Source organism: Ammospiza caudacuta, chromosome 14 (assembly GCF_027887145.1).
Source record: "Ammospiza caudacuta isolate bAmmCau1 chromosome 14, bAmmCau1.pri, whole genome shotgun sequence".
NCBI lineage: Eukaryota > Metazoa > Chordata > Aves > Passeriformes > Passerellidae > Ammospiza > Ammospiza caudacuta.
The window spans coordinates 14,869,428-14,889,606 of NC_080606.1; the positions used below are offsets into that span (position 1 = coordinate 14,869,428).

Sequence of the window (20,179 nt, forward strand, 5' to 3'; positions counted from 1 at the left end):
GGTGCTGATCACAGCTCCCATCGCCTGTGAAGGGAATTCCCTCCATCCTGGAGTGGTTCCTCTCTGCATTCCAGCTCTCCAGCAGCTTTTCCTGACCATTCTCACAGTTTTGGAACACATTGGTAACTCAGGTGCCTTCCCAGCTGCCATCCAACCCCAGTGCTGTCCTGGCAACCCCCTGGAGATCCTCCAGGTCCCAAAACAAAACACCATCCACACCCTGAGGAGGAGCTGAGCTGGAAGCCACAAGGGACAGAATCCCAAAGTCAGGTTTGGTGTCTAGGGGTCACCCCTGTGTTACTCCTTTTCTCCCTGCCCTTTAACCAATCCCCTGTAACTTGGTGGGGGATTTGGGAGTGACCTGGGACCCTTCTCAAGGGCCATTGCTCCAGCACAATGGGCTGTGGCCTCTGCATCCCAAGGGAATCGTTTGGGAAGGACAATGACTCAAGCCTTGTGTTCTGGTTTCAGTGCAGTGATCCCAAGCCAAAGGAAGGTCACAAGGGGACAACAATCAACCATCCAGGCACGTCCTGTCAAGGTGAGAGATAACAGGGGGGTGGCAACCCCCAGTTTGGGTCTGTCAAGGAAAAACACCTTCCAGAAAGAGAGGAAGTAGCACAGCCAGGGAGAAAGTGAAAGCCTAAAAAGTGGTTTCAACCTGTCATGCCTTCCAAAACCTGGGGTCAGCTGGGCTTGTGTCAAATGTCACCTCCCACTGTGGGAAAATCCCGTCCTACCTGGTTCCTCACGGGCTCCAGGCAGCACTTTTGGTTTTGTACTTGTAGGAGAGAGAGATCCCGAGAAATGCACCTTGTGACAGGCACGAGCCAGCCCTGGTGCCCTGCCAGGGCAGAAAAAGAAGCAGAAATTGTGAGCCTGTGCTGACCCTACAGGAGGTGCAGCCAGGGGGGTCGGGCTCTGTTCCCAGGGGACAGGACAGGAGGACACAGCTTTCAGCTGTGCCTGGGGAGGTTTAGTTGGATATTAGGGAAAATTCCTTATGGAAAGGGCACCCAGGGCAGCGGTGGAGTCACAGCCCTGCAGTGATTTAAAATCCACGTGGATGTGGCACTTTGGGGACACGGTCAGCGGTGGCCTTGGCACTGCTGGGGGAACACCCTGCAGCGGCTCATCCCTCACCCCCTCCAGGTGCTGCTTGGGGATGGTTACTGCTGGTGACAGCTGGCCCTCCAGCCCCTCCTTGTCCCGAACCCTGTGTGTGAATGGCACCGAAACCGCCTTTGTTCCCCTCCCCGGGGGGCAGGACCCGCGGCTATAAAAGGGGCGGTGGGGCCGAGCGGCCCCAGCCTTGCTCACAATCCCTGTCCCAGCTCCCAATCCCCATCCCAGCCTCACTCCCAGCTCCATCCCAGCTCCCAGCCCCACTCCCAGCTCCATTCCAGCTCCCAATCCCCATCCCACTCCCAGCTCCCAGTCCCCGTCCCAGCTCCATCCCAGCTCCCGGTCCCCGTCCCAGCCCCATTCCCGGCCATGTGCCGCCCCGCCGCCGCTGCCACCGCGCTGCTGTGCCAGCTGGGGCTCTCCGCAGCCATCCAGTGGCTGTGAGTAGGGATGGGGATCTCTCCTTCCAGAGCCCCTCTTGGCGGTCCCTGGGGGCGCTGCGGGCCCCCCGGTGACCCCCAGCTCTCCCCACAGCGGGCTGGCGGGCAGCGGGGTGGCCTGGAACGAGAGCCAGCACTGCCGGCTGCTGGTGCCCGAGCAGCTGCAGCTGTGCCGCCGGCACCTGGAGGCGATGCCCAGCGTTGTCCGGGCCGCCCGCCGGACGCAGCAGCTGTGCCAGCAGAGCTTTGCCGACATGCGCTGGAACTGCTCCTCCATCCAGCGTGCCCCCAGCTTCGGCCCCGACCTGCTCACAGGTAAGGGATGCTCCTCCCGCCCAGCCCGCTCTGCCCCAGGAGCATCCCGGGCTGGCAGCGCGTGGGTTTCTGTTTTGGGGTAAATATGCTGCCTTTACGTGGCGTTAATCCTGTGCGAGTTCCGTCTGGGGGAGGTGATAGACAGTAAATTCCATTTCAAACAGCTGCCAGAGGCTCCCAAAAAAAAGCAGGATAAGAGGTGGGGATAGGATCAGTGTAACCCAGGGACCACAGGTTAAAACAAAAAATTTGAGAATCCTTGCGTTTATCCTGCGAAATAAAGAAACTCCTTGCGCTGAGAGATGTACGAGAGGGGAGCCTGGCTGTGCAGCGAGGAAGGAAACATCCAAATACCCCTGATTTCTCCGCAGGAACGCGGGAAGCCGCCTTCGTGCACGCCCTGGCAGCGGCGGCCGTGGCGCAGAGCATCGCCCGCTCCTGCGCCTCCGGGGAGCTCCCGCGCTGCTCCTGCGGCCCCGCGCCCGCCGAGCCCCCCGCGCCCGCCTCCCGCTGGGGCGGCTGCGGCGACAACCTGAGCCACGGGCTGCAGCTCGGCGCCGCCTTCACCGACGGCTCCGCCAGAGCCGGCACCGCGCCCGGGCTCCGCGCCGTGAACCGGCACAACGGAGCCGTGGGACGGGCGGTGGGTGCGGCACCCCCGGGGATGCGGGTTGGGATGGGGGGTACGGAGCTCACCAGGGGTGCTGCGGTCTGGGATGGGGTGTGTGAGCCCCCCCCGGACTGCCCAGGGATGACACAGTGGGTCTGAGCCCCCTGGGATAGATGGAGCTCAGCAGCAGGAGCAGAGGCCACTGATTTAAGCCAGACGGGTTTTTGGGGTGTCCTGAACGTCAGGAGGCAACAAAATGGTTAAAAATGTGTTAGCAGACACCCATACACACACTGCTACCCATCCCCAGACATCCCACACCCTTTCCATAACCAGCACGTCTGACACTTCACACCAGTAGTCCCAGTTAGCTGGTATTTCACATCAGTATTCCTAGTGCTCTGGGAGACAGCTCTCTGGGAGACAGGAGAGCTCTTCTTTCCACCCTTCTCACTGGAAACAGAGCTCATGCTGCCCCACTCCCCAGCCCATCCCATTTTTGTGCTTCCATCCACCCCTGGTCCCCAGGTGAGGCTTGGGAAGCCTCCAGCCCCATTGCCGGCTCCCCTGGAAGTTCCCCAAGGACCAAGTTCTAATCAGAAGGGATTGAAGCAGGGCTGAGCCCCTGATTCCCCATTACATTCAGCTCTGTGCTCTTTCATGCCTTGAAACTCCCGTGGGTGCCCTTGGGAGTCAATCCCTGGGGCAGCACCAGGAGGGAGCAAACTCACCTGTTTCCCTGCAGGTGCTCAGTGACTCCCTGGATACCAGGTGTAAATGCCACGGGGTTTCAGGCTCCTGTTCAGTGAAGACCTGCTGGAAAGGGCTGCCAGACCTGGGTGAAATTGCCTCTGACCTCAAATCCAGGTACCTGGCAGCCCTCAAGGTGACCCATCGGCTCGTGGGGCCCAGGAAGCAACTGATCCCCAAGGAAGGGGATGCCAGGCCAGTGACAGAGATGGATCTGGTTTATCTCATCAGCTCTCCTGACTACTGCACCCCAAACCCCCAGCTGGGTTCTCTGGGGACACAGGACAGGTAGGAGGAACTCAGCCTCTGATTCCAGGAGCGCCTGTTCTGCTGGGTTTGGGTGTCCTGGGCAGCTGATGTGGCTGGGCTGGGGTGAGCCTGCAGCAGATCTCTATGAGATCCTTGTGAGACCCCTCCTGCACTGCTGTGTCCAGGTCTGGGACCCCAATACAAGACTGGCAGGGACTTGTTCAATAAGTCTGTGTGTGCCCAGGGAGATGCTCCCAGGGCTGGAGCCAGGCTGGGAGAGCTGGAGGTGCTCACCTGGAGAGGAGAAGGCTCCAGGGAGATCTCAGAGCCCCTTCCAGTGCCTAAAGGGGCTCCAGGAAAGCTGGAGAGGGACTTGGGACAAGGGATGGAGGATAGGACAAGGGGGAATGGCTTCCCACTGCCAGGGTTAGTTGGGATATTGGGAAGGAATTCCTGATTGTGAGGGTGGGCAGGCCCTGGCACAGGGTGCCCAGAGAAGCTGTGGCTGCCCCTGGATCCCTGGAAGTGTCCAAGGCCAGGCTGGACAGGGCTTGGAGCAGCCTGGGACAGTGGAAGGTTCCCTGCCCATGGCAGGGGTGGCACTGGATGATCTTTAGGTCCCTTCCACCCCAACATCTCCATGATTCCATGATCCTGCAGCCTCCTGCTCTGAGCACACCAACTCTGGGGACTGCCAGGGCTGGGGAGGGCAGGTCCCCATGTCCCACATCTCTCTGCAGGCCGTGCAACAGGAGCTCAGTGGGCAGTGACAGCTGTGACCTGCTGTGCTGTGGCCGTGGCTACAACACCTACACGGAGGAGGTGCAGGAGCGCTGCCACTGCCGCTACCGCTGGTGCTGCTCCGTGGTGTGCCGGCGCTGCCGCCGCAGCCTGGACAGACACGTCTGCAAGTGAGCAGAGAACCCCCTCTGCACCCACCAGGCACGGCTGGACACCAGGAGCCCGTCCCAGGGGATGCCCCAGCAAGGAGGAGGCTGTGCAGGAAGCCTGGTCGCTCATGGAAAGCCTCACACTGAGAGATTTTGGGAATTTTCGGTGCCTTCCAACCCAGACCTCGGGGCAGGACAAAGAGCTGCCCTCCTGCAGCTGGTCAGTGCCCAGCCCTTTGTCTCCAGCTGGGAAAAGCCATTGATCATTCCACAAACCCCTTTCTCTGGGGGAAACAGGGACCCTGGGCTGCCATTGTCCCTTTGCAGGAGGATTCTGACAGCTCCTGAAAGCCAGGAGTGATAGATGGAAGGGGGTAGAGTTATCCACTGGGAGAAGCTGCAGGGATGGAACGCTGCTGCTTCGGGTGAGGGGGTCATGGGCAGCTCCCTTGGGAACAGGACTCTGCTGTGGGCTCATCCAGGGGAGGACACTGCTCTAGGGCCCTTTGCAGCACCCCAGTGCATGCATGGAGATGGTGCTGCTCTTGTTGATGGCAGAGACATCAGGGACAGGAGAGCTGCTGGGGGCTGCCAAAACTGGGCAGCCTGGCAAACCCACGCCTGACCACATGTTAACAGCCCAGCCATGGCATCACTGTAGCTTCTGTCCCCACATCAGAGGTGGGAACACACTCAACACATTAAATTCTCATGGCTTGTCCTTCTTGCCCTTCCTTCCACCCCACTGAGGTCTTCAGCCCACTCCTTCCACCCTTCAGGACCAGTTATGTTGGAATTCTGGCCTGGAGAGGGGACACAACTCCAGGGTCTTGGGGAAGCAAGAAATAACCTTTATTTTCTGTACTTCCTGTAAGTGGGATTCTAGTTTGTGTTTTTAAATAAATGTTATAACTTTCTGTGTCTTGTTTTCTAGGCCAATCTTTCCTGCATGTCCTTCCAAGCTGGTCCTGGAGAGAGAGGCTGTAAGGAGAGCCTTGTATCCACAAAGCCCCATGTCCATACTTTTCCTCTCCTTTTCTGAGGACCAGCTCACTTTTAACTCTTTCTGCTTCTCACTGGCCCAGATTTGCCTTTAATTACAGATCCCTGCCTTCCTCTGCTCCTATTTTACCCTCTGCTTCCTCAGGTCTCTGTCTGCCTGGCATTCAGGGCTGCTGCTGGAATCTGTGGCACTCCAGGGTTATTTTCTGATCCTTGGGAATGTGGGCTGGATGAGGCAAGTGTGTGTGTGAACAGCAAGGGGTTGGGAGCCAGGGATGGGGGCTCCCACATTTCCCTTAGCACGGAATCTGGCCAAGCACTTGGATGGGATGAGATTCCTGCTGGTGCAGCCCTTGGAGAGAAAGGATGAGTCCAAACAGGTGCTGCAGGGACTGCACAGCACCAGGAGCACAGGTAAAGGGGATGGGAACCCTCGGGTGGATTCCTGCAGCTCCCAGCACTGCCTGGAGGCTCCAGCAGCTCTGCTCTATTTTTGGTTCCCATTGAGCGGAGTTGGCCGTGCTCAGCCCGGGCCCAGCTGGACGATTACTCATTTCCATATCCATTCCATCACTTTTAATGGTCTCTGCTGGGTCACGGAATCAATGCACGAGCTTTTCTTGTAAAACATCCCCTCCCCTTAATGTGCTCCAGCTTTCTGTGAGAGCAGGGAAGGAATCGGAGGTGGCTGGAGAGGATGCAGGGGCTGGAAATTGAGGATGAAGGGGCTGGGAGTTCAGGATGCAGGGGCTGGAAGCTGAGCCCGAGTTTGGGAAGTGCCAGGAGCGAGTTAACCCTCCTTATCAGTTGTAAATGTGCCATTGACAGGCTCTGCCTGCTGCCATCTCCCTTCCCAGAGCCCCTGGAAAACCGCAGCTGCCCAAGGCCAAAAGCGATCTCGAGTTTTCCTTTTAGAATGCAATTAGGGATCAATACCCGGCATTCCCCAGAAAAAGGAGTTTCAGCTGCCAGGCTGCACAACAGCCGCAGTTTCTGTGTTCGGAGGGATGCAGGTACTAAATCAGGATTGCCTCTACGCCTTCCCTCCATCCAACTCCCCTCGCATCCCAGATCACGGGGAGGTGACAACGGGAGGGGCTGCGAACTCCGCCGAGCATTGCAAAACGCTGGTGAGAGGAAAAAAAAAACCGGGAAAGATCTTGAGGAGTGAGAACTCCAGCCAGGAGGGCGGGAAATGTGATTTGCATTTTGTAACTACAAACACACATCGCCCGGGGGAGAGGAGAGCAGCCACAATAGCAAGGAATGCCCAGGGGAGCTGTCGGGGTCCCTCCTAGAGAGGTCCTGTTGGAATTTCTGCCTGGGAAAAGGCAGGGTCAAGTGCTGAATATGCAGAATCCACTCCTCCTCTCCCTCCCTGACTCCAAACGCGACAGGGGAGAGCTGGGAAAAGGCTGGAGGGGTCCCTGTGCTGCCGGAATCCCGCGGGAGATGGGAAGGAGCCGGAATTGGCTGGGGAGTGCAAAGGGTCAGGCTGGCAGGGGGTGACAGCTCTGTGACAGCTCTCGGTGGGGCTGCTGGAACCCGGGCCCGCACCTGGAATTGGCAGGGATGTGAGATCTGCAGGGATGGCAGCATCCCCCAGGAGCCAGGGGATGGATGCGGTGGGAATGAGCCCTGTGTTTGTCCCCAGGGGTTTAAGGGAGTAGCGCTGGTGTGGACGTGGTTATTTGTTGCTGGTCAGACTTGTGCAAACAATAAAGTCGGGAGGAAGACGAGTGATTTTCATGGGTTCTTTTGATTTTGCTGTTAAAACGCTGATTTATATTTATTTTCCCTTTTATTTCCTTATTCACTGAGGGATGCTGCATAACGCATTCCAGGAGGGTAACATGAGCAACAAACCATTGGTAATTAAGCGTTTTGGAGGAAGGATGGCTCCAAAAGTTCAAGGATGTGTTGGGCCATTTCTTCTGCACAGCCCTGGAGTGTGGATGGGGACCTGCACTTGCTTTTCCTTGTGCTGCTCACATTGAGCCAGGAGCAGGACAAAGCCCAGGGTGGGCTCAGCTGTGACATCTCACAGAATCAGGGAATCCTGGAATGGTTTGGGTTGAAGGGACCTTAAAGCTCACCCAGTTCCACCTCCTGGCGTGAGCAGGGAGCCTTCTCCTACCCCAGGGTGCTCCAAACCCCTTCCAGCCTGCACTGCTGGGAATATTTGGGGGATGTTGCTGTGACCTTTGGGATGGTTGGTCCGTGCACCATCACACCACAAGGCACAGACATGAGTAAACGCCTGTATTTAAGGAAAAACCCTTCCCTCTCTGTTCTCCTTTGTTCCTGGGGTGCTCAGCTGCACCGTGGTGCTCTAAGGGTGACAAACCAGAGCAGGGATTGTCCGTGTGGGGATCTTCAGCTGAGGGACAGGGACAATCAGGGGTGAGTAAGAGCCATAAGGTCTGAGGGGGAACCAGCTGCAGCCTGAGGAATTTTGGGTGTAGCTGGAAGGTCAGTTCTGGCAGGGGCTCCGGGGGGTTTGGAGGGGAAGCAGCTCTCCAACCCTTGGAATCATGGAATTCTTGGATGGTTTGGTAGAAGGGACTTTAAAGCCCATCCTGTTCCACCCTTTACCATGGGCAGGGACACTTTCCTCATCCCAGGTTGCTCCAAACCCCATCCAGCCTGGACTTGGACACTTCCAGGGATGGAACAGCCACAGCCTCTCTGGGAAATCCATTCCAGGGCCTCCCCACCCTCACAGGGAAGGATTTGATTTCTCCCAGGAGGAATTTCTCTGCAGGACAGAAGCCTGGGGACTCTCTCCTCTGCAGAGCAGATACTGCTGTGGCCGTGAACCCCCCTCTGGGGCTGCCATCCCACCGGGAATATCCAGGAGATCCTCCCAGCAGCAAAATGGGGCCAGACAGGTTGGGAGGACCCACAGCACTCCTGGGCTCTGCGAGTAACAACTCATTGCACAATCTGACACAGGCATGAAGGAAACAAACAGTCAATCGTAAACTGAGTCATGCTCAGAGGCTGAGTTAGAATTACTCAAGAGTAGTAGCAGTAGTTGCTACATCCATGCTTAGCTCACAGCCAGGTCAATCACCTGTATTTCTAAGGGAAATAACCTGCTCCTAAAAGCACAGGTTTAACCCTAACCTGCCTGATGTCTGGTTGAATGTTGGGGATTTTAGGAGTGAAATAAATGAAGAAAAAAGAAAAAAAAAAAAAGGTCGCATGTCTCACTTGTACTGTAGAAAAAACAGAGTATAGGAAAGTGCTGTGTTTACACAAATAGATTTTTTATATTTATTGACTGCACTGTCGAGGATCTCCACTGTGTCCCCCTTTTACACAGCGGGAAAACGGATGTTTTCTGCCAATTTATCTAATTATCCACATTTTTCCCAGTTTCCCAGCCTCCATCCCAGCGCTCCCTGCCAGGACCCGCGCGGGCCGGCGCACCAGGCAGGACCTGGCAGGGAAAAGCGCGCGGGCCCTGGAGGCCCCTGAGCGCTCCCGGCCGCTCCGAGCCGCTCCTGCCGGGGGTGCCCGGGCCTCCGGGGGTTCCAGAGTTTCGGGGCGAGGCGGGGCCATCACGGCGCCCACTGGGCCCGCTGCCCCTCAGCCCGCCCTCACCAGCATGGCGGCTCCGCGCCCCGACTGCGTCCGTGCCCTCCCCAAGATGGCGCCGGCCGCGGCTCCGGCCGTGACCTCCCCAAGATGTCGCCCCGTGTTGTGTCTATGGCGGTGACCTCGCCAAGATGGCGGCCGGGGCGGGTACGGTCGCTCCTGACCGCGCCGGAAGTGGCGGCGGCGCCGTTCCCGGCCCATGATGGCGGAGGCGGGCGCGGACGGCCCCCGGCTGGCGGAGCTGCTGGCGTTGGGGCGGCGGCTCTGGGAAGAGCTGGAGGCCAGCACCGAGCCCTCCTCGGGAGCCCCGGCCGTGCAGGACAAGGTGCGGCAGGGGCTGGACGCGCTGAAGCGGGCGGCGGCCATGGTGACGCAGCTGGAGCTGTTCAGGTGAGCTCCGGGGACGCCTCTGAGGGGACGGGGAGAGCCCCCGGGCAGGGCAGAGGTGGGGCGGAACAGGATCCCAGAATCACCGAGGCTGGACAAGATCTCCGAGACCATCGAGTCCAACCTGTGACGATCCCCACCTTGTCACCCAGCTCAGAGCACTGGGTGCCGCGTCTGGGCGTTGCTTGGACACCTCCAGGGATGGGGCCTCCAAACCTCCCTGGGCAGCCCCTGCCAAGGCCTGGCCGCCCTTTCCATGGAGAAATTCCTGCTGTTCTCCAACCTGAGCCTCTCCTGACACAGCTTGAGGCCTTTCCCTCTCCTCCTGTCCCTGTCCCCTGGGAGCAGAGCCTCCCCTGGCTGTCCCCTCCTGTCAGGAGCTGTGCAGAGCCACAAGGTCCCTCCTGAGCCTCCTTTTCTCCAGGCTGAGCCCCCCCAGCTCCCTCAGCCGCCCCTCCCAGGATGACTCCATCCCCTTTCCCACCTCCATTCCTGTTCCCTGCTCTCTCCCTGGCAGTGAGAATGAGGAGCTGGAGGAGGTCGCCTCAGCCGACCTGAAGTTCATGCTGCTGCCGGCGCTGCTGGGAGCCCTGACGCTGAAGCAGGTGGACCTGAGCAAGAGAAGGGAGCACCTGGAGAGTGCCCGGGAGCATTTCCTGCACTTCCTGAAGCTCTGCAGGAATTACGGGCTGTGCTCTTTCCAGCTGCCCTCCAGCACATCCAGCGAGGATGAATCCAGGAGCTCCCCGGCCCCCCAGGACCCCGGCCAGTCCACCCTGTTGGCCATGGCCAAGAGCAGATCAGCCAAAATTGAAAGGTGGGCTCTGTGCTTTGGGAATCACTCTGGGAGGAGCAGGAGCCTGAGACAGCTCAGGGATGGACAGGGAAGAGCTTCCCTGGGTATTGGAATAATTTGATCATAAAATGCTTATTTTAAAAGATGCAGCTCACTGTTTAATGGAGAGGGGCATTTGTGACTCCAGTTTCTGGTCTCCGAGGAAAAACTGCTCAAAAACTTAAAATTAGCTCTTTAATCTTTCATAATTAATCTTACAATTAGTTCTTTAATCACTGCTGGCAGCACAAAGACTTCCAAACTGGAACTTTCCTACCAGTGGGTTCATTAGAAAAAAGGTGGTTGGTCCCTTTGGTGCTTTTGTTGGGATTTTGGCCGCTGAGTTGCTCATTGTGGCAGCACTGGAAGGTCCAAACTGGGCTGGACTTGAATTGTAGAAAAGCATAGAAAAATATGATTTATATTCTAAAGGGGAATAGAATTACTCTTTTATGCTCTTTGTCCTCTCAGCTCCCAAGGTTTCTTGGCTGTTATTGTTCATTCTTCAGGTGACAATAATTGAGGGAAGGAAGACACAAGGATTTAGTAGTTCCCCCTTTAATAACTAATTCCTGAAAAAGTAAAAATGAATTTACCCTGGAAGTTTATTATATAGGAGTAATTCCCTTTAATAACTAATTTCTGAATAGGTCAAAAAGTCCAAAATGCCAAAATCATATTTTAAAAAACACCGTGGAAAAGCATTTTATTCTGTTTGTGTGACATGCAATCCCCCCAAACCAGCCATTCCATTGATTTCCTCAGTCCTGCTTTCTCAGGAGTTTGATGTTCCCAGTCTTGCTTAATGTTACCAGGAAAGCTTCAATTTCCAAGGATTCCTCAATGTTTAGGAGAAGAATAAAATCACTGAGATCCCTCTGAATTAAATATCACTTTACAGCTGCTTTTAACAGACAGGAGAGGCTGAAATTCCAACAGGAACCAGCTCAACTTCCATGAAATGTGGTTGATCCTCTTAGAAAGGGTGGTAAAGACCCCAGGGCTGGGCTGTGCTGGAGAAGAATGATTCCATGGTGTGATTTTGCTGTGTTTGAGGCAGATACAAGCAGAAGAAGGAGCTGGAGAACAAATTGGCCTCCATGAGCAGCTCCGTGGAGAGCGGGACAGCGGACGAGGATCAGATCCGGGAATTTTACATCCTCCAGATCCAGAAATGGATCGGCACCAGCCTGGAGGAGATGGAGAGCATTGAGCAGGAGCTGGTGATCCTGAAGAGCAGGGATGCAGCCAGGCAGGTGAGGGAGCTTTCCTGAGATCCAGGGCATGAGGGGATGAATCCCAGAGGAATTCAGCGGCTGAGTTTTGTTCAGTGGCTTCCCAGCTGGAATTGAGGTCGATCACAGCATGAGCTGATGGGGTTTCCTTCATTCTCAATTCTGAGTTTTGGGTTGGGCTCTGCTGCCACACTTCCCCCACAATCCAGCCTGTGGAATGCTGCACCTTGGAATGTCAGAGCTGAAATAGGCTGTACAAAGGTTTTTCTGCAGATCCTTAATTCTGAAGAACAGTTGGGTTTGGATATTAAAATAAGACCCTTGTGGTTTCTGTCAAGCCTCCATTCCTGGTCTGCAGCCTGTCCAGGTGTTATCAGCCCATTTGGAATGACAGAACATTCCCACAGACCTGCAATGCCTGTGCAGAACGTTGTGTCCAGGGTTTCTGTGACCTGGGCTGTCTGCTGGGAGCAGCAGCTCCTGATGTGCTGGCACAGCCTCCTGGCAGGGCTGGTTTGGGAGGTCTTTTTTGGCACTGCAGGACTCAGCTCCTCCAAGGTGTCCATGGAATGATGGGCTCAGAATGTTCCACTGCAACAATAAACAACATTTCCTGCTCTCCTCTGAGCTCAGCCCTGGGAAAGTTCTGCTTTGACCCCAGCAGGTGGCACAGAGGCACAGGAAGTGATTCCTGTGCAGGCACAGTTGGAATTCCTGATTTAAACCAAATTCAGGCCTGGATTCTCCATCCTGGGGCGTTGCTTTGACAGCTGAGGTGTTTCTCCTCTGCAAGACCTTTAATAACTTCAGGATGGGAAGCAGAGGGGGAGTTTTGATCCCCTCCATTCCCTGGTGACTGTTGTTTGCACCCCCAGTCTCCAGCAGGTTCCCGTGGCTCTCCCCGGCCAGCCAGGACTCCGGTGAAACCCTTCATCCTCACCCGGGATGCTGCTCAGGCCAGGTATGGATTGGGGTGATCCAGACACACTTTGGGGCACTGCTCTCATGTCAAACCTAAAATATTCCATCAAGTGTAGAAATCCAGGTGGTGCCTTCATGTTTGTGGCACCCTGAAATCTGTGCAGGAATTTCAGTACCTAAAGCATGAAATGGGAGAGAAACCAGATTTCCTGTCGTGCTTGGGACATGATTCATGCTGAGCTTTCCATGTATCTGCTTCACTTCCCAGGGGTGTCCTGGGATCTCCTTCCCCTATCCCAGGTTGTTCCAAACCCTGTCCAACCTGGTTTTGGACACTTCCAGGGATCCAGGGGCAGCCACAGCTTCTCTGGGCACCCTGTGCCAGGGCCTCCCCACCTTCACAGTCAGGAATTCCTTCCCAATATCCCATCCATCCCTGCCCTCTGGCAGTGGGAAGCCATTCCCTGTATCCTGTCACTCCAGTCCCTCTCCATCTTTCCCTCAGGTACAGGAAAGCCACAATTGGGTCACCCCTCAAGCCTGCCTTGTGACATCCTTAGCACAGATTAGATCATGGAATAGCCCTGTGCCTCTTGCCTGTGTTCCTGCTCATTCCAGGGGATTTCACTGCCTGGTTTTGGCTGTTTTTGTCCCACTGCAGGGTGTTTGGAGCTGGCTATCCTGGGCTGCCCACCATGACTGTGGATGACTGGTACGAGCAACGCCATAAGCAGGGAATCGTGTCCACCCCACAGAGGGTTCCAGGTATGGAACAGGGATGGGAACAGGGGGTTTGGGAAACCTCTTGAGGGGATGGGTGAACAAGGGTATGGAACACCCCTGACTATGGAAGAATTCAAGCTTTATTAGGAAAACAATTGGGTTAGACTGTGCTTGGCCTGTCCAAGGCCAGGTTGGATGGGGCTTGGATAGTGGAAGGTGTTCCTGGTGGCACTGGATGGGCTCTGAGTTCCCTTCCAACCCAGCCCATTCCAAGGTTCTCACTCCTGCTGTCTTGACAAGCCCGGCTCCCAGCAGGCCTTTGGAGAACCTGGATCTCCTCTTTGTCCCTCCCCTCCAGCAGGTACAAGCGATGAGGAGATGCAGAAGCAGCAGAAGGAGACAGAGGAGGAGGAGGAGGAGGATGATGAGGAAGCTCTTCGGAAAGCTCGGGACTGGGACGACTGGAAGGACACACACCCCCGGGGCTATGGCAACAGGCACAACATGGGCTGATGCTCTGGCTGCCAGCAGGGCCTGGAGATCCTGGGAGAACAACCTGGAGAGGGAGAAGGGAATACAGTGTACATAGGTGGAGCATCTGGGAATTCCCTGGATGGACAGGGCACAGGATGGCAGGAGGACACGTGGCCCCTTGCTGTGGTGTGCATTCCATGTCAGACTGGGGGCACTGGTGGTGTTGGGGGGTGCCCTGGAGCTCTGAGGGGCAGCTCCATGAGGGTCAGGCTCCCTCTGCCCTCCCAGGCGGAGGCAGCCTCCAAGGGGAGCTCCATGGATTTGGAAACTGCTCTTTGTATTGTGGGTGGATATATTTATCTTTTTTTCCTCTCTATTTTAAGCAAAATAAACTCTCTTTGTGCTGTCTGGTTCTTGCCATGAAATTCTCTTGCTCTTCATCCTGAGCTTTTCCAGGGCATGAACCCTGGATGCCCTCGTGGAGCTCACAAGGGACAGAACTGGGACAAATGATGCCATATTCCAAGACAAAGTAGTCAGTGTGCTTTGAAACCCACTATTACAGTCCTTAAAAAGGGGAAAACTGAATCCCTCTGGCACCATTCCTGAATGAGGGAGGACTGAGCTGGCACAGAGCAAGTGTGTGCAGGAAGGTGAGGAATCACAGCTGGAAGTTCTGGAAATGCCCAGTGTAGGTTGGTAGCTGTGGATGGACTTGTTCCAAACCTGGTAAAATACTGGGATGGAAAAGCAAAGCATGGCTGGCACTTTGTGTCACCTGGAGCAGTGTCACCTCCACGGTGCTTCCTTACCCTGGGACAGTGGGATTCTGTAGAAATCTGGTGGTTTTCCTTCCTGTTAGCAGGATTTGGGCACAGCTGGAGTTGGGATGTTTTCCATGCAGCAATCCCTGTCCTCAGCACTGACCCACACCCAGGAAAGCCTGCAGGGACTGTGGTCCTTTCTCCCAGGTACTGAGTCCCAACAATTCACAGGAGGGTTTGTGGGTTCCAGATCTCCCAGGAAACATTTTTTACTTTTCCACCATGATCCTGTGGGTGTGTTTATCCCTCTCCTACACTGATGTTAGCCAGCACTTCCTAGGAGCACCTCTGGACAGCTTCAGGGATTTATTCCCTGTGGGTTCTCACTGTTCCTTGGGCTGTTGGCCTGAAGCAACCCCTCAGTGCTGACTCCCTGCTGCTCCTATTTCCCTTTCTTGTCATTTTGCCCCCCAAACCTCTCTGGACAGCGCTCCAGGCGCCCTGGGCAGGAGGCAGAGTGCCCATCCCGGGGCTGGGAGCAGCAGCAATGGTCTGGTGGCTGTGGAGGTCCGGCGTGATATTTTTGGGTGGCTCTGGGGCTGTCACATGGCAGTGTTTGTGACATTCCCCCAGCGTGGACGGTACCATTCCCAGGGGGATGCAGCATTCCCAGAGGAATTCAGCCCCCGCCAGCACCAACAGCCGGGACTTTCCAAGGAACAGCAACTTCCCAGCACAGCCCCAGTGCCTCACCCTCTGTGTGACCCTTCCAGGCACCAGCAGTTGCTCTCCATGCTCCTAATCCCGGCTGGAGCAGGTCCCCTCCCCTGAGCAGGGCTGGAGTCCCTCGGGTCACCTGGTTAAAGCCTCTGGACACACAGCCCGGTGCCCTCTGATTGCCAAACTCACCTTTCCACCCACGGCACCACGGAGCTCCTGCCACCATGAAAACCATCATAGCAGCCTGCTCCCAGAACCTCAGTGGTAAGAGATTCCCAAAAAGGGTTGGGATGGCTCCTGGTTCTCCAGCAGTGCCAGGAGCTGGTGGTTGTCACTGTTGTCTCCTTGCTTGGGAGTGCTGAGGAGAAAAGGGGTGTTGGGAGCAATTAGAGAATAACTCCACAGAAAAATGCACTGTTGCTCTACAGGCATGAAATTTTGGATGGCTTTGGGAGTGTTACACACAAGATGCTCCTGGAAATTCCAAATGCTGGGTTTGCAGAGGCTCCTGTCGCTGTGGATGGGGCTGACAGCAGAGCCCTGCGGGGTTCTCTGTGTCTGTGGTGTGGACATTCAGGGGTTTTTAGAATAGGAGCTATGAAAATTAAAAAGCAACAGTTTGGTGGGCACAAGTTTTCTGGGAAGAGCTCTGTGTCTTCCCTGGGAAAAAGACCCTGGGTTCTGCAGGTGGCTGGGATTTGGGGATGTGTGGTGGGTGGAAGGGATCACCCAGAGCCCAGTGTGCTGTATGGGAGAAAAAGACAAAAATTTCCAACTGGAAAATTCCCCCATGGGCCAGAGATGGCTCCAGTGTTTAATTTATTTCATTTGTCCCATTCCTGGTTTGGATTGAGCTGGGAAGAACTGAACTTCTGCCAGCTTTCTGAACCAGGGGTCGGTGGCTCTGCTCTGACACAGGGGTCCCTGCCTTGGGAAGCCACAGGGACAGGGTGCTCCTGTGTCCCCCGATCATCTCTCTGGCCAAAATGCAGATTTGGGGTAGTTTTCCCAAGAATACAAGGCTTTTGTGATGCTGGAGTGTCTCTTTGGAGCGGTCTTGTCCTGGGGACCTTTGACCAGGAGCACTGTGCCGGCACCTCAGGCCCGTTTTAGGGAGAGGGATGGGGCCAGGCTTGGAGTTTGGATCCTGGCTCCCAGCCCAGGGAGGTTAATGGTTCACCAAGACCAGCTGGAGGGAAGGGGTGGCAGGGGGAGTGGAGTGGCTGCGCTGCCACTGTGGGGACAGACTGGGATGGCCACCTCCAGCCACCCTGGCTTGGCCTTGCTGCTGGCCTTGGCACTTGCTGGGGGTGGTGCCTCCCTGCTGTGCCAGCTGAGAAATCCCCAAATCCCCTCCCCACCAAGGAGGGCACAGGAATGGTCCTGGGAACTGGGCATGGAGCAGGATGTGCCGCTGCTCTCAGCCCTGCTGGTGCACGGAACTTTTGGACTTGAGGGTGCCCAGTGCTCCCCACCCTGATTGCCCAGGGCTACTTCCTGGCATGGTCCAGAGCTTCCTGAGGATGCTCCTCCATTCCACCCCCCACACCCCATCCCTCCTCCCCAGCTGCTCATCCTCCCCATCCCCATCCCGCCTCCCGCCGGCAGCCCGGTGGCCCCGCCCGCGTACGAGCCGCGCTGTTTGGGGCGGGGGCCGTGTCCCCCTCTCCGCAGGCAGCCGGGCCAGCATCCAGACCGCCCTGAGGACGCTGCTGGCCGTGCCCTGGCCCTCGCAGCGCGACATCGGCTCCGCGCTCCAGCTGCTGGCCGTGCTGCAGTGGGTGCTCAGCTTCCTGCTGCTGGGTGAGTGAGTAGGGGGCTGCGGGGGGTCCCGGGGGGCCACACAGCCGCTCACCCCCTGCCCGGCTCCCCCAGGAATCGTCAGCCTCCTGCTCCTCATCTACCTGCTGTTCACCAGCCTCTGGCTCATCCCCGTGCTCTACCTGGCCTGGATCATCTTCGACTGGGACACGCCGGAGAAAGGTGTGCTGGCCGTGTCCCCGCTTCCTCCAGCTTTGCAGCAGGACGGGAGAGGGGTCCCCCTTTCAGGTGTCTCCCAGAATTTGGGGAGCACCACATTCCCCTTCCCTCCACTCCTCCATCGTCAGCACCACGGTGGGCAGGGGGATGCAGCGGGTCCGCGGGGAGGGTTTCCCTTGGATCGGGCTGGGCTGGGCTGGGCGACATCTCCAGGGGCCCCTCCCGGCTTTGCAGGTGGCAGGAGGCTGTCGTGCCTGCGGCGATGGACCGTGTGGAAGCACTTTCGGGATTATTTCCCGGTGAAGGTACGGCGCTGGGACGAAGTGGGACCACCCAAAAGGAGGTGCCACCTTCACGTTTCCGTGACTCCTTTTGTTCCCGCAGCTGGTGAAGACACACGACCTGTCCCCCAGCCACAACTACATCATCGGCTCGCATCCCCACGGCATCCTCTGCGTCGGCGCCTTCTGCAACTTCATCACGGGCTCCACGGGCTTCGAGGAGCTGTTCCCGGGCATCCGCTCCTTCCTCACCACGCTGGCCGGGAATTTCCGCCTGCCCTTGTTCCGGGAGTACCTGATGAGTGGCGGTGAGCGGTGCCTGCCCTGCCCGGCTCCTGATCCCTCCTGAAGCACGGGAGGGAAGCGCTCCTGGAAAGAATCAGGGCAGGGATGCTGCTCTGCTTGCGCTGTGCCTGAGCGACGGCTTCACTTCGCAGCTCTCCCACACCTTGCCCACGCCCTGCCTGAGCTGCACCTTCACCCTGCTCGCACTCTGCCCGCACCTTGCTACACCCTGTCGGGACCGCTCCTCCGCCTTGCCCGCTGCTTGTCCACACCCGGCGAGTTCCCTCCGCCCTGACTGCCCCACGCTGCCCTCTCCGCTCCCTGCCCGCCCCTTTCCCAGCCCTGCCCGCAGCAGAGGGAGCCCTTGCACTGTCCCTACCCTGGTCCCACCAGGTGCCGTCGCTCGGGGGGACCCTCGGCGGTCCCTACCGGGTGTCCGGGCGCTGCAGTGCCACAGCCCCGGTGTCCCGTCCCGCCGCAGGACTGTTCCCGGTGACCCGCCGCGCCATCGGGTACCTGCTGTCCCAGCAAGGCACGGGCAACGCGGTGGCCATCGTCATCGGCGGCGCGGCCGAGTCGCTGTCCTGCCGGCCCGGTGTCACCACGCTCATCCTCAAGAACCGCAAGGGCTTCGTGCGCATGGCCCTGCGCCACGGGTGGGTCACGGCTGGGACACTGACACTGGCACTGCCACCCCGCGGGTCCCGGCGGTGCCCAGCGCCCCGTCACCACCCACCGTGTCCCCTCCCTCCCTCCTCAGGGCTTTCCTCGTCCCCTCCTTCTCCTTTGGCGAGAACGACCTCTTCCGCCAGGTGGTCTTTGAGGAGGGCAGCTGGATGAGGAGCATCCAGCGGCGCTTCCAGAAGATGATGGGCTTCGCTCCCTGCCTGTTCTACGGCCGCGGCCTCACCTCCTGCCGCTCCCGCGGCTTCCTGCCCTACGCCAGACCCATCACCACCGTGGGTGAGCACTGGGGCTGGGGGGACAGGGAAGCCACCTCCTGGGCTGTGTCCCCAGCGAGCCGGGTGTGCGGCCACCAGGCTGACCCCATCCCCTGCCGGCAGTGGGGGAGCCGCTGGCGGTGCCCAAGGTGGAGAACCCGAGCCGGGAGCTGGTGGATCGGTACCACGAGCTCTACATCCGCGCCCTGCTCAAGCTCTTCAACGAGAACAAGACCAAGTACGGGTTGTCCGAGTCAGACGAGCTGCACATCCTCTGAGCGCCACCAGCACCGGCCCCGTCCTGGCTCCTGAGGGCTCTTGCAGGGGGAATTTCAGCCAGCCTGGCATGGGGGACATGCGGGGGACAGTCTCCACTCTGGCCTGCTGGTCCTCCAGCCTGAGGGGCTGAGGGGGAGGTGGGAGGAGAGGGGGAAGCGAGGGGAGGATTGGGAAAGTCTCCCCCTGGCAGGGGGTTTGAGGGGGCTGTGGGTGACACAGCTGCTCCCTGCAAGAGGCTGGAGTGGGGCTGGGGCCAGCCGTGGGCATGGTCCCCCTGGGGTAACCAGGTCACCACAAGCTGAGGGAGGGGTGTCATGGGAGGAGGGACTGACGTGGGGTTTTTGGGGTGGCATCCTGATGACCAGTGGGACCAGCCTGGGGCACAGCCCACCCTGGGATGGAAGGGGGACACTCCTGGACTTGGGGACCTGTGGATGTGTCCTGAGCCAGGACCATGAGGCCCCAGATGAGCCTTTCCTGCCATCTCCATACCCAATACAGATTTTGAACCTCCCAATGCCTGTGTGTGTGTTCCAGAGGTTGGGATTGGAAGCACAGTGGCAGTTCCCCTGCACTGCCCATCTGGGTGCCCTTGCCACCCAGCGTGTCCCCTCCCTGGCAGTCCCACCTCCAGCTGGGGCAGTGTTTGGCAGGGTCCTTGCACCACTCAGGTGCAGCCAAGCAGCTCCCAGATGCACCTGAGCCACATTGAATATAATGGGAGGTGAGGGGCAGCTCTTACTGGTTTAACTGGGCTCAGGAGGGATGTCTCCTGCTCTCTCTGCTCTTGGCTCAGTGGTGAGTGAGGGTCTCTCTGGTTGGGACAGGGATGTGGGGCTGAGATGGGCCATCCCTGGGGCCATCTCCTTCCCCTGGGCAGCTCCTGTGGGATGTGGCTGTGTGTGACTGGTGTGGTTGCTGTGTGTGACACCCCAGTGACACTCTGGGCATCCCTTTCCTAGGTGTATGCTGGAAGGACTTGCAGGGATTCCTGGGGGTCTTGGAGTGGGGGCAGCCCTGTCCCTGTCCCATTCCTGCCAGGCTGGCGTGGGAGAGTCAACAGCACTGATACCAATCTCAGTGCACTGCTCTGCGCAGGCACTTGGTCAAACAAAAGGGCTGGGTAAACATTTGAGGAGCAAACACCCATAAAGGGAAATTCCCAAGAACCTTCCTGTCACCACAGGAGCTCCAGCTCATCCCCCCAGACCTGCCCCAGTGGATTTTCTCTGGGGGGAGGATGATTGTCTTGTCCCTCTTCCTTCTGCTGCAGGGAGAAACAGGCCTGAGTGTAGAGAGGGGAAGGGGCTTTATTGGGGGTCATGGGCAGCAAATGCCCCAGGCCATGTCCCTCCCTTCCGCCACGGCCA

General features: G+C 57.7%; 3 protein-coding genes across 5 annotated transcripts; all 3 read left to right on the plus strand.

The window, feature by feature from the left end:
* The first annotated feature begins 1,494 nt into the window (after positions 1-1,494).
* Positions 1,495-4,404, plus strand: LOC131563898 (protein Wnt-11b-like). Its single transcript, XM_058814107.1, has 5 exons — positions 1,495-1,565; positions 1,660-1,880; positions 2,252-2,523; positions 3,236-3,528; positions 4,230-4,404. The coding sequence occupies exons 1-5, from the start codon at positions 1,495-1,497 to the stop codon at positions 4,402-4,404; spliced, it is 1,032 nt and encodes a 343-aa protein (XP_058670090.1).
* Positions 4,405-9,130: 4,726 nt separating this feature from the next.
* Positions 9,131-13,969, plus strand: IGBP1 (immunoglobulin binding protein 1). 2 transcript variants are annotated; one of them, XM_058814143.1, is made up of 6 exons: positions 9,131-9,374; positions 9,889-10,188; positions 11,267-11,462; positions 12,317-12,402; positions 13,024-13,127; positions 13,444-13,969. In XM_058814143.1, the coding sequence occupies exons 1-6, from the start codon at positions 9,184-9,186 to the stop codon at positions 13,596-13,598; spliced, it is 1,032 nt and encodes a 343-aa protein (XP_058670126.1). In that variant the 5' UTR covers positions 9,131-9,183; the 3' UTR covers positions 13,599-13,969. The 2 variants fall into 2 exon arrangements, with proteins under 2 accessions (XP_058670126.1, XP_058670127.1); XM_058814144.1 differs by having other exon boundaries at positions 13,447-13,969.
* Positions 13,970-15,228: 1,259 nt separating this feature from the next.
* Positions 15,229-18,923, plus strand: LOC131563877 (diacylglycerol O-acyltransferase 2-like). Of its 2 annotated transcripts, none has more exons than XM_058814067.1 (8): positions 15,229-15,307; positions 16,652-16,846; positions 16,919-17,026; positions 17,258-17,328; positions 17,408-17,612; positions 18,071-18,245; positions 18,350-18,552; positions 18,654-18,923. In XM_058814067.1, exons 1-8 carry the CDS (start codon positions 15,268-15,270, stop codon positions 18,806-18,808), a joined length of 1,152 nt encoding a protein of 383 aa, XP_058670050.1. In that variant the 5' UTR covers positions 15,229-15,267; the 3' UTR covers positions 18,809-18,923. The 2 variants fall into 2 exon arrangements, with proteins under 2 accessions (XP_058670050.1, XP_058670051.1); XM_058814068.1 differs by having other exon boundaries at positions 15,231-15,307; positions 16,718-16,846.
* The last annotated feature ends 1,256 nt before the right edge of the window (positions 18,924-20,179 follow it).

What these genes read in the sequence shown, in the direction of transcription:
- LOC131563898 (XM_058814107.1), top strand. Translation starts at nt 1,495, where the DNA reads ATGTGCCGCCCCGCCGCCGCTGCCACCGCGCTGCTGTGCCAGCTGGGG. An exon ending in ACGGAGCCGTGGGACGGGCG is followed by an intron (nt 2,524 to 3,235) that starts GTGGGTGCGGCA and finishes GTTTCCCTGCAG; the next exon opens with GTGCTCAGTGACTCCCTGGA. An exon ending in TCTCTGGGGACACAGGACAG is followed by an intron (nt 3,529 to 4,229) that starts GTAGGAGGAACT and finishes ATCTCTCTGCAG; the next exon opens with GCCGTGCAACAGGAGCTCAG.
- IGBP1 (XM_058814143.1), top strand. Translation starts at nt 9,184, where the DNA reads ATGATGGCGGAGGCGGGCGCGGACGGCCCCCGGCTGGCGGAGCTGCTG. An exon ending in AGATCAGCCAAAATTGAAAG is followed by an intron (nt 10,189 to 11,266) that starts GTGGGCTCTGTG and finishes TGTTTGAGGCAG; the next exon opens with ATACAAGCAGAAGAAGGAGC. An exon ending in GCAGGGATGCAGCCAGGCAG is followed by an intron (nt 11,463 to 12,316) that starts GTGAGGGAGCTT and finishes TTGCACCCCCAG; the next exon opens with TCTCCAGCAGGTTCCCGTGG.
- LOC131563877 (XM_058814067.1), top strand. Translation starts at nt 15,268, where the DNA reads ATGAAAACCATCATAGCAGCCTGCTCCCAGAACCTCAGTG. An exon ending in CTGCTCCCAGAACCTCAGTG is followed by an intron (nt 15,308 to 16,651) that starts GTAAGAGATTCC and finishes TCCCGCCGGCAG; the next exon opens with CCCGGTGGCCCCGCCCGCGT. An exon ending in CGCATGGCCCTGCGCCACGG is followed by an intron (nt 18,246 to 18,349) that starts GTGGGTCACGGC and finishes CTCCCTCCTCAG; the next exon opens with GGCTTTCCTCGTCCCCTCCT.